Below are 12,136 nucleotides of genomic sequence, written 5' to 3'. Positions count from 1 at the left end.
CACCCTTTAGGAAATCAGTGGGTAGTCTGTACAGGGTGACCCCACCAAAAACATATGCACAAGTTGAGACACCTTTCCAGACAATAGCAGCTTCAACATGCTCAGGGCTCTAAAAATTGAGTACAACATTTATCATTCAGTTTTCATGAACATTTTGCAAACAAACAAAAAAATTTAAAAAAGAGTGAAAACACTGGTTTGTGAATTTGGAAGAACTCCACAGATTCACAGTGCTCCATGTAGGCCTAAACTAAAACAGCTAGAGAATTAAAAAATAAAATTGAAAGAGTGGGCAATGAGTACATTTATTTAAAAAATATATCTTACGTGTCTCAAAATGCTTCAACATTTGTATAACCACCTTGCATTCTGTTATCTCAAATATTTAGTCATAAGACATTTAACAGAAAAGCAGTGTAACTTTTTTTTTCAGCCCAAATATCTGAAATTTTAAAAGTAAAAAACAAAGAAATAAACTAGGAGTTTGTACATATGACTTCATTAATCCACATTTTGCTTTTCTACTATTTCTTAGAAAAGATTTATTTGCAAAATGCAGTAATTTGAAAGATTTCTCTCAGTTAGTAGTGAGAAATAGACAGGCAGGTCTGTGTGTACCATCATATTTGTAGTGTGCTTATTTCTGAGTTTATTCATGCTGAAAGCTTTACATTATACTTGTAATTTCAGAGTACTAATTAGAAGAAAATAGCTACAGTTCCATTTAAATAGTATGACAATGGTATCATTTGTCACAAGATGCCAGACCACCCTCTCCCCACAAAAAAAAAAAAAGAAGAAAAAAGCAAAAACTGTTAATGAATAAAATCCACAAGAGTCTTCTGAAGTTTACACTGGAACCTTTACATTAAACAGCTACAGCAGAGTCTGTGTGCAAAAATTTAGGTTTCCAAATACCTCCTGGGCAGCTCTCTCTCTTTCTCTCTCTTGAATCAAAGAAGTTGGAGACAGAAAAGGTCCAATACTAGTAAATTATTAATCCATTCCTCCGCCAGGATTGTTCTATATCATTTCCTTTCTAGTACTTCATCCAACCTAGATTTAAAATATCTCAACTAATGGGGCTTCTATAATTTCCCCAGACTAATAGATTTTACCATTAGGAAGTTTGTTTGTCCTGATATTCAGCCCTATTTCTCTTTTCTTAACTTAATCCCTTTTGGCCTGGTTACACACCCTTTAGACAACCTAAACAATTCCTCTCCCTCCTCATGCATACAACTTTCAAGTAATTATAATCAGTTGTGTTTTTATTATTTAGCCAAGTTAAACACAGTTCCTTCTTTCAATCTTTCTTTATAAATCAGTCCCTACATTATAATCACCTTTGTTTTAGTTCTCTAAATGCCCCTCAAATTTGTCTGCATTGTTTTGGTACTGAGATGCCCAGCACTGAATGCAGCATTCTTGAGGCAATCCAGATGCAAAGAGGAATTTTAGTCTCCCATTATCACGTGAAACCTCTGCACTGAAAGCTCTGATTGCATCTATTGCATTTTCCACCAAACCACAATGCAAGCTCCAATCTCATTTGCTGTCCATTATAATCCTGACATCTCTTTATGTATCAATGTTTTCCAAGTGTCCCTCTGTTTAAATCTCTTTGTTTTCTGCTGATTTGTTTGCAAGCCTTGTTGTCAGTTTTCCCTTGATCCTTACTTTGTAAAAAAAAAAAAGTGAGTATCAGAGACAGTTATGGCACAGGAAGAGTATAATTTCAGTGACATTAGAGGCTCAGATGTGCAATTTACAGAGGCACATGAGCCAGCCACTCCTCCCTTTGCTCCTCTTTAACACTCCCCTGGGGTTATCAGTCTTTATGGCCGAGCTGCCAATTGCCTCTCCCTATGCCCCACCCACACATTCAGGCTACAGATCTTGAGAAATCCAGCTCTGATCCCTCACACAAACATCGGAAGTGGGGAAAAGGAGAAAAAAATTCACCTTTCATGGAAGCCAGCCCTGTTGCATAGTATTATCACACCCTAATCACCTCTCCAAGTTGGTAATAGAAGACCTATAATCCTCAACCCTACTTCTCCTGTGTTGCTGATGAGCTTCTCTCTGCTTCCCCTCCTCAGTCCCAGTCCCCCAGCTAAAAACATGAGGTAGATCTGATTTATATTATATATATATATATATATACACACACACACACACACACACACACACACACAGTATATAAGTTCTAAGATGTAGCTTCATCTTCATCCAGGAAGATAGGAGTGGGAACCCCTACATCCCACTCTTTTAAGTTATAACTGACTATGGATCTAACTATCCCTGACCTTCAAAATACACAAATCAAAGGTAAGGAAGACGACAACACTATTCTGAATTGTGTCCAGATGAATTATACTTTTATTTATGGCCTGTATTCCTAGACTCGCTTATTTTTTCCAAGTGCTCATATAGAAGGCTATCAAAAAAAGAGCTATTCCACCTGAAGTCTGGAGTAATTTATGCTGCTACAGCAATTTACTGGCATTGATTTTTAGTCAGAAAAAAACTCACATCAGTGGAAGAGGAATGAGGAATAGAACATGATACCTGAAATAGTTTTTTTTTTTTTTTTTTTTTTTCAGTTGGGAAGTTTTTAGATGGAATAAGTTTGTGGATTGTGCTAACACCATCCCTTTCAACCAAAGCACCATAGCTCCTTTGAAAGATGAGGAATATGGAGATCTAGAATTAAGTACTTTTTCTGAAGCAGGGAGGTGAGGGAATATGCTAGAAGCCCACATAGCCTCTGTTACTGACAGATCACAGCTAATCCAATTTTTAAGAGAGAAGCACATGTGGCTCTTCAGTAAAATTTCAAAGGAATATTGTTCTGTCCATTCACAATTGTTTATAGAAAAACAAACAAATGGCTATATACGCCCACCAGCTTACTGAAGAATTTCCCACAGACATCAATAAGTAGTCCTTCTATTGTGTATGTGAAATTCATGTCCTGTAGGTACATTTTCCCCTTCAAGAGACAATATCCTTCCGCTTAATATGTAGTTGAAACCCAGTTAATTGTATGTTATCTCTTGTACTTGTTTCAGATAAATAAAACTGTGTAAGAGCCCTTTGAGGTTAACTCCTGCTTGCTTTAGTTACACACAGGTAGTCCTATTAACTTCTATGGTACCACTGGAATAAGGAAGCAAGCAGGATTTGTGTCGGACTGATTTTGCTCATGTTCTAAAAGAATATTGCTGCACCCAATACAATTTAACTGAAACATTGGTTACATAATTGACAAAATTACATAAATAATTACAAGTACAACCTCTCTGATCAAACTATACTAAAATATGAGTTATTGCTCCATATGTCAGAGACCCTATAGAATGCCATGAAATCCTAAAGACTGCAGTGCAGTGCTACTGAAGCCAAAAAATAAAATAAATAATTTTTTTTATTGTAATGATCTGAGGCAACATTTAACTGGAAGCATGACTAGAAATCTTTATTTCACTCTAATAAATTAAACAGACAAACTGACAAAGAAAGTGTAATTGTACAACTGCAAATGAGATTTGGAAACATCTTTCGCTGGAACACTTAGCTGAACACATTATTCTTTGGATCTTAAACTTCCTTCTGGAATGCAAGCAGCAGTTTGCCAGTTATCTCCCCTAATAAGCAGAGGTATAGGGTAGTCCCTCTCCAATAAAGCAAAGTAAAAAAGCAGTGATGTAATTTTCTGAGAATTCCTTTTTTTAAATTAAAATACTTTTTATTGCTGATCACTTCGAAGGAAAAACAAAACAGTGTAACGATCAAATATAAACTGTATACTTCCTGATAAAGGATTTTAAATGATTTCCTATAATAGAATTCTGTTGAAAACAATGTGTTTTACAATTATACAAGTCCTTCTGCTCAAGATGTCTAGCTATCATAAAAAATGTACTGAAAAATAACCTTTGTGAAAAAAGCTGGGTGTGTTGTGCAAAATGGATAAACAAACTGGGCATCAGGAGTTTAAATAAAAAAATATATTTTCTTTGAAATTAAAATATATTCCCATTAAAAATATTGAAGTGTGTCACAATTCTACATTACCACCAAAGCAAGCTGTAAAAATCAAACCTTTTGCCAAAAGTGTAACGCTTTGTACTCACCAGGTGTGAAATTATATCGAGCAGAAAAACCCATAGATTCCAGCTCACCATCAGCAAAAAATTTAATCCACAGGAATCTGCCACTAGATTTTATCATAGGTGGATTTTGCTGTCCACAGAAACGTCCAATGATTGGGGAAAAGCCAAAAGGTCCATCTCGCACTTCAATGTGATCAAATTTACACTCCCAAGAAGGCTCTACAGAATATTTTTCATCAAAGTGTAGCTCAATACATTGTCGAGGGGCAGCTAGAGGGGGAAAGAAAACAAAATTTGTGCAGTTAAAAATTGCTAATTTTTTACTTTCAGAATTTTGATAAATTTATACATTCTAGTTTTTCTATAAACTATTACCTTTTTTTTCTAAATCAATGGTTCTGGTCAGTATCTGAAAATTATGACATCTTCAGTAGCCTAACTACATTTCACTACATTAATTTACATGCCTATTCTTTTCCTTTGAAAAAGCATTTCCAACACTATTTCTTAAGTAAGCTAAGAAAACCATCTATGTAGAAAAGCAAATTATGACTTGGCAATAGTTCGTTCACAGAGAAGTTCTGAAGGAATTCAATTAATGGGTGAAAATGTCTCTTCCGACAACTTAAGGAAGATCTACTTATTTTTTCAGTGCTTATGAAGATGAGGAATTCCTTTTCCAGAACTAGAGTATAAACTAAAGACAAATTCTGTCCCCAGATGCGCTGAAGTCAATGAGAGGCCTGTGTATAAATCCTACAACAAAATTTGGCCTTAAATAATTTTACCATTTTATTTGAAACATAACCTTAAATACAGAGAAACATCATTTATGAAACCACCCAAAGAGCAAGAAAATTAGTTACCTTAAACAATATGCTACTGGAAACCTTGAAGATACTTTAAAATGGTCACTTAATCAAAGTATTGAAGAGATACTAAATTCATAGCTTTTTATGGCCAGTACAGATCATTTTGATCATCTAGTCAGCAACGTTTGGTGTGCGGCTTGCCAGGGTAAGCACCCTGGCGGGCCGGGCCAGTTTATTTACCTGCTGATGGGGCAGGTTCGGCCGATCGCGGCCCCCACTCGCCGCGGTTCACCGTCCTGGGCCAATGGGGGCGGCGGGAAGTGGCGTGGGCGAGGGATGTGCTGGCCGCGGTTTCTCGACTCCCTCATTGGCCCGGGACAGCAAACCGCGGCCAGTGGGGGCCGCGATCGGCCGAACCTGACGCGTCAGCAGGGTGCTTACCCTGGCGAGCTGTGTGCCAAATGTTGCCGACTCCTGATCTAGTCTGACCTCCTGTAAAACAAAGACAAGAGAATTTCACCCAGTAATTTGCACATGAAGTCCAATAGATTGTGGTTGAACTACAGCATCTCTCTTAGAAAGACTTTTTAAAATCAAAGATTGCAAGTAATGGAGAATCCATTTAGTTGAGTTTTCCCAAGTGTTAATTACCCTTACAGTTAAAAATGTGTGCCTTGTTTTCAATTTGAATTTCTCCAGCTTTGATTTCCAACTACTGGATCTTGCTATGCCTCTGTTAGATTAGAGAACCCTGTACTATCAGACATTTTCTGAGACAATTTTATTAAGTTCCTCTTATTAGGTCATGTCCTGGATTCTACACATACAACTCTCATTGAAGTCCAAAGGATATTTGCATGCTTTTTACAATCAGAACTTTAGAGCCAAATTCTGGGCCTAGTGCATAATTTGAGTATGGAAACTAAATACACCTCTACCCCGATATAACGCGACCCGATATAACACGAATTCGGATATAACGCAGTAAAGCAGCACGCTGGGGGGGAGGGGCTGCGCACTCCAGTGGATCAAAGCAAGTATGATATAACACGGTTTCACCTATAACTCAGTAAGATTTTTTGGCTCCTGAGGACAGCGTTATATTGGGGTAGAGGTGTACAGACAGGATTCTAATCCTGGTGTATCTTTCACCCCTTTATCCACGGGAAGGGTTCATGGTGGAGTGACAAGAAAATGTTAGAAAACAGTTTCACAAACAAAACCTAAAAAACACACAACTTTTTAGTCATTTAAAAAGGAGAGCTTTTGAGAAAGACTCACTACTCACTTCAGAAAGCAGGCTAATTACAATTACTACATACTAAGGAACAATATTCAATAAGAATCACTTGTGATTTGAGATATTATTCTATTCATAAAGGAGAGGCACAGCTATAGGAAAAAATATAGCACAATGTATGAGAACTTAATTATATGAGAATCTGAGAAAAAAGTTCATATGTAGGTTATAGTTATTTAAGGAGAAATATTCTTTATGGTGAAATATACTGACGTAAATTTTTCATCTAAAAATGTGCTTCATGTTTACTGTGAAATTATTTAAAATTGAAAAAACTTACCTATCTTCAAATTTGACATTTACAATCAGGAAACTATTAATTATAGATACACTCACGCACACTTTTTTCAGCCTATTACCCCTGTGCAGAAAACAACAGGAGCAGACCTATATCTTTACCTAGAAATGAACCGCGTTCACAGTTCCTGGGAATGAAAATCTGAATATGACAAAGACTATAAAATTGAAACAAAATCATGTTTTAATCTATTGTTTGTAAAGAAAGTTTTATTAATCTATTCTGAATAAGGTCAAAGACAAAAATCTTTTCAATTATAGTGATGAACAGAATAACTTGAAAATATCATTAATTAATTTTGTTTAGACTTTTTTTACCATTGACTTCACATAAGGTAGGGTTTATATCAATATTTGTTAACTAACTGTTATGCTAGAGCAGCTGAGAGGAATCAGCACTTTGAAAAATTGGGACCATATTTTGCATGTTAATGTTGGATTTAAGGGGATATTTAGAGACCAACTCTCAATTCATTTATGGACTGCAGGATCAGGCCCTGGCATTTTTAAGTTGACGGTGTGCCTTTAAATCACAATAAAAATGGTCACTGATAACTTGAACAACATCTTTTATCCATGTTATTCATATGTAATTCTATTAAACTTCTTGCAACTTGTTTAAAAAACAGACAATGAATTGTTAATTCAGGTAGGGCCAGGTTCTGACACCTTTATTCATGTTTCACAGAGCTTCTGCATGCATGGCCACATTTCCTTAATCGGCAGTGCCCCTGAAGACAAGGATCTGGCTCTATGTGGGCCCTCCGCTTTTGTTTCTGGGAGCATGACATTAATTTCATGTATTGTTTGTTTTTAATTAAACTGCCTATGTTAGAAAACTCTTTCTCCATCACGCCAATACATCCTACAAGAAATCTTGCCAGTGATGATTCATAGTCAAACAAATGCTTGACCAAACATTGTTTGATTTCCAAGGATTATTAAACGTATTGTGAGAGAAACTGCAGGGAGGATTCTGACTTACACCAAGACCTTTTTATACTGCTTTGTCATTGATAAGTAAATTACACTGCCAAAGTGGTGTAAAAGGTAACTGAGAATCAGACCTGCAGTCCTGACTCCTTTAAAACTCCCATTGGCGTCAGTGGGAGCTCTGCTTGACTCAGGAGTCCAACATTTAGTTCACTCTGTACAACAGCATTCTGAATCTTATATCAATATTGGTTTTAGGATTTGAATATTGCTACTGTTTATTTTCCTCTCCTATTTATTTTTAAACCGAGTCTAGACTGTTTTGTCTATCTGAGTATGTAGCTCTGAATAGAGGTTGCGCAGGGCCCCATTGCCTCCTGGCTTGTTCAGGGAGGCATTGTGTTCACGCTGAATTCTTCTGTTACAGAACATGCACTGGCTGCTCTAAGGATGGAACATCTACTATTCCTATTATGCCCAGCCTACGAGATAGCCCAGTACAGAGGAGGACAGAGCTTTCACCCTCGCTTTCTCTATTTGGGATGCAGCACTTTGTGGACCCCAAACTGTAAGGACTGTGATTATCCCTAATTCTTGCAGGGGGTATGCCAAGTTAGGAAGGGGTCCCATTCTCCTGTCCAGCCACACAAAGGCCAAGAACAATTTGGCCCTTAACTGTTTCAGACCGTATTATATTTTGCTTTTAAATGCATCACCTTTTTTGGATACTGTGCTTAGAGTTAAAGATCAAAGTTTCAGGCTGACTACATCCCATCTGAGCAACAAAGTGATCCAAATGTTCCTGAAAATAGCTCTGGATGATTGAAAAAGCCACAGCTCAAATCATTACTTCTGGTTAAATACTGAAGGGCAAACACAAGAGTATGATTTCTACAAAACTTCCTTTTTGCTTATAGCAAGCAGGTTTTCTAGGAAGCCCTTTCTGTGTCCTAGCTTACTGCACAGCAACACAGTTTCTGCTCTCAAACAGACCCATCACAACTATTAGATGATACTTTCCCTCACAATGTACAGGAAAACGTACTAGTTACTGGGAGGGTCAATCTTGGAATTCCCAGTCATGTGTAAAGTCCACTGATGGCCATAGGAATTTTGCCTATAGTTACAGTGTAGGCAAAAGATGGGAGTAAAAACACTGCTGGTGTCTCATCAAATCTTAAAAATCTTCTTTATTAAGCTTCTAATTATCTTTCTTCTGAGACTTTTAATACCATGGAAAGATTGCTTAAAATGCTTGCATGTCTTGTCATCTCTTTAATTTAATTAGCGTACACAAGTGCTGTCTTTAGATTTTACATTTGCTGGGGAAAAAAAGACATTGGTTGCTAACTAGTTCTAACAGTTGCAGCAAAACACACACAATTAAGGTTTTAATTCTGAGCAGCTGTAAGTCTGTGTAACTGACAACTAAAGTTAAGAAAAAAAATCTGTTTAATTTAGCAGATTGTCTGGAAATGAGACAATGATCTAAACATCTACCCCTCAGAAATGTGAATTGCTGCAGGACTAATGGATTTGCTTAATCCTTGGTATCTCCAGTTGTTCAGATCCTTTTTTTGGGGGGGAAATTAAATTATGAAACTCCATGAAATATACTATGTAAATGCACTTATGTTGTTATTCAAGCAGACTGTTTTTAGTATAGTGAAATATGACAGCCCTACACCATTTATATATAAAGAAAGAGTATACAAGAAAGTTAATAATCTTTGGGAAAGCATGGATGGCCTCCAACAGATCTACCATTAATTTTCTATTGATAATAAATGAAACATGCAGGCAATATTAACACCCAAATATATATTGGAAGATTTAATTGACAACTCTTCTCAAGTTCATAAAAATGATTCCAGGCACTTCCTCCTTATATTTATAAATACACATTTAATTAGAGAATTATTGAAGTGATCTAAATACACAAGTAATATTCTACACTTCTAGCACAAAAGTTGAAATATATTGTATAACGTTTGGCTGTGTCATTCTCAGAATATATTTAACACAAGTAAAAGACTTAGTTCTTGAAGGTGTACCATGTGCACAATTCCTGTTGAAATCAATGGGACAAATTCATTGCTGGCAAAAGCAAGTGCAGTTACTGGAGTTATTCCTGAATATGCCAGCAGTGAATTTTGACCAACAGGAGTTGTGCATGTGTGATGCACATGCAGGATCTATCCCAATATGAAATTAAGAAGCACACTGAACTTTCTTTGTCCACTAAAGAAGGCAAGACCACGCCCATATCACTAGATTTTATGGCCAAATGGGACTGGTCTGATCTTCTAGTCTGATTTCCATAACACAGGTCATAGAACTTCATGCAGAAATTCCTGCATTGAGCCCATAATCTCTTTTAGAAAACATCCAAACTTTAAATCAAGATTTCTAGTGATGGAGAAACCACCACATCCCTAGTTGTTCCAATGGTTAATTACCCTGACTCTTAAAATAATTACATCCTATTTCTAGTCTAAATTTGTGTGGCTTCAGCTTCCAGCTGTTGGATGTTGTTACATCTTTGAAAGCTAGATTAAAGAACTGTCTAACAGACTCCCCCTCCCTCCCCCATTTAGGTACTATTGGCACCTATTGTGGACACCTATTCTTTATCAAAGCAATTTTAAAATGCTAAAAGAGTGGCATACATTTAAGATGAGCTACAGTATTTTGAAACTCTATTTTACAGCAAAATGAAATACCATTTCAGTACAACAGGACAAATTCTGAAGCTCTTACTCAGTCCCATTAAAGTCAGTGGAAATTTTGCCTCAGAGACTTCAGGATTTGTGCTATTGTTTTTATTGCCCTATTATATTTTTATGTATTATTTATTATATTATTATATTGGAATTGAAAGAATACTTTTAAATATATTATTCTGTGAAACTCATTGTCACAAGTTACATCAGATAGGATAACAATGTATAAGGCACATAAGGGCTTTGAATACAAAGGCATAAATCATCCACAGAGATAGAGATTAGCTTGAACCTTCCCCTACGTGCACTTTATTCCTTACTATTCATTATAGGGATTCTAGCACTGTTGTCTGAAGTTTCTGGTAGTTGCTGCTGTTGAAGACAAGATACCAAATTAGATGGATCTCGTATGGGAATTCTACATTACTACGTCCTATTTGTAAGCTTTAGAGAGATTTCCACAGAATAGACAGTGTCATCTGCATGATGTGGGTTAAATGGCATTACCAAATTTACCAGCCATTCGTTCATTTAAAACAAACACATTTCCCTTATATGCAGTGTTTTTGTAACCATACTGTTCCCAGGATATTAGAGAGACAAAATTAAAAGATATTACCTCACCCACACCTTGTCTCTAATATATACTGTATGTAACTTTAAATGTTCTTATCCATATCAATGTCTAATCTTTGTTTTGAAAACCCTCAACATCTTGTGACAAGGAGTTTCATGGAGTAATATGATATTTAAAAGTATTCTTTCAGTTTCATTGACTGTCATGCTTATGTCTTGTAGAAAGAGTAAAAAAGGAACACACAATGTACTTTTTCTGTGCCATTATTTTATAGAGTGCTATCCTGTCCCCATTTATTTGTCTCTTCTCTAAGCAATTACAATTTTTTTCAGTTTCTCTTATTATGGAAATCTTACCACTCCTCTACTCATTGTGGTGCCCACCATTTGACTTGTTCTTGTCCTGCCTCTTTATTTATTTTTAAGACCAAGAGAAAGAGCGAGACCAGGACTGACCACAGCATTGAAGGGGAGAGCTTATTATCATATTCCATAATGTCATCATAAGGCCTCAGCAATTTTTTTCCCCCATCTCGTTCCATGTACATCCTAATATTCAGGTTTTTGTTTGTTTAAAAACAAACAAACAGCAGTTGTGCATTAAGGAGAGAACTTAAGTGTGCTGTATACAAGGACACCTAGGTTTGTGCTTTGTTTTGTTAGTTAGCTACATCCAATTTAGAACCCAGTAATGTGTATGAATTCAAATTATTCCTTACACTCTACATTCCACGGTATCTGTATCTTGCAACCTATTTGCCTATCTTAGTTACATGCTTCTCAAATTCCACATGCTTCTGCAGTTTTGACTGTCCTAAATCATTTTATGTAAACTGCATATTTTGTCTCAGTACTGTCCACTCCCATTTTCCAGATCATTTGTAAATATATTCAAATAATAATGGCCGATCCTTTGGGTACCCCATTGTTCAGAGAAAAGATAGTCTTGTGGTAAGGCACCAGACTAGAGCTTTGGTCTCACCTCTTCCACAAGCTTCCTCTGTAAATTTGAGAAATGGCACTGTGCCTCCATTCATCTCCAGTCCAATGGGGATAAGAAACCTCAAAAGGATGTGGTGAGGATGCATACCTTAATGTATGCAAGAAGCTCAGATTCTAGGAGCATAAGTATCACAGTAACTGAAAGAAGTGAAATAACCTTTTACATTTTCAAAACTGACCTACTTTTGTTTTTCTCTTAGCCAATTTCTAATCTATGACAGAACTTAACCTGTTACTTCATGACTGCTTAGTTTCCTTAACAGATTCTTGAGCAGGAAGAATTCTAGTTGATTTGAGAAGCCCAGTTTTCCTTTATAGAAGTCATGCTTGTTTGTCCCCATATCATATTCATCTTGGCATTTTATAATTCTCTCT

At 36.4% G+C, this 12,136-nt stretch overlaps 1 protein-coding gene across 11 annotated transcripts in view; it reads right to left on the bottom strand.

Moving 5' to 3' along the window:
* The window catches only part of NETO1 (neuropilin and tolloid like 1), an 88,504-nt gene that overhangs the window by 64,069 nt on the left and 12,299 nt on the right, over positions 1–12,136 (bottom strand). For all 11 annotated transcript variants that reach the window (XR_004644688.1, XR_004644687.1, XR_004644689.1 and 8 more), the window contains exon 4: positions 4,140–4,388. Coding sequence is in view for 8 of the 11 variants with exons in the window: in XM_034762526.1 (XP_034618417.1) it covers positions 4,140–4,388 (249 nt within the window). In the remaining 3 variants the exon portion in view is untranslated. The remainder of the gene's footprint in view (positions 1–4,139; positions 4,389–12,136) is intronic.

Source organism: Trachemys scripta, chromosome 2 (genome assembly GCF_013100865.1).
Source record: "Trachemys scripta elegans isolate TJP31775 chromosome 2, CAS_Tse_1.0, whole genome shotgun sequence".
NCBI classification, from domain to species: domain Eukaryota; kingdom Metazoa; phylum Chordata; order Testudines; family Emydidae; genus Trachemys; species Trachemys scripta.
This window is presented reverse-complemented; position numbering and strand designations above follow the sequence as displayed.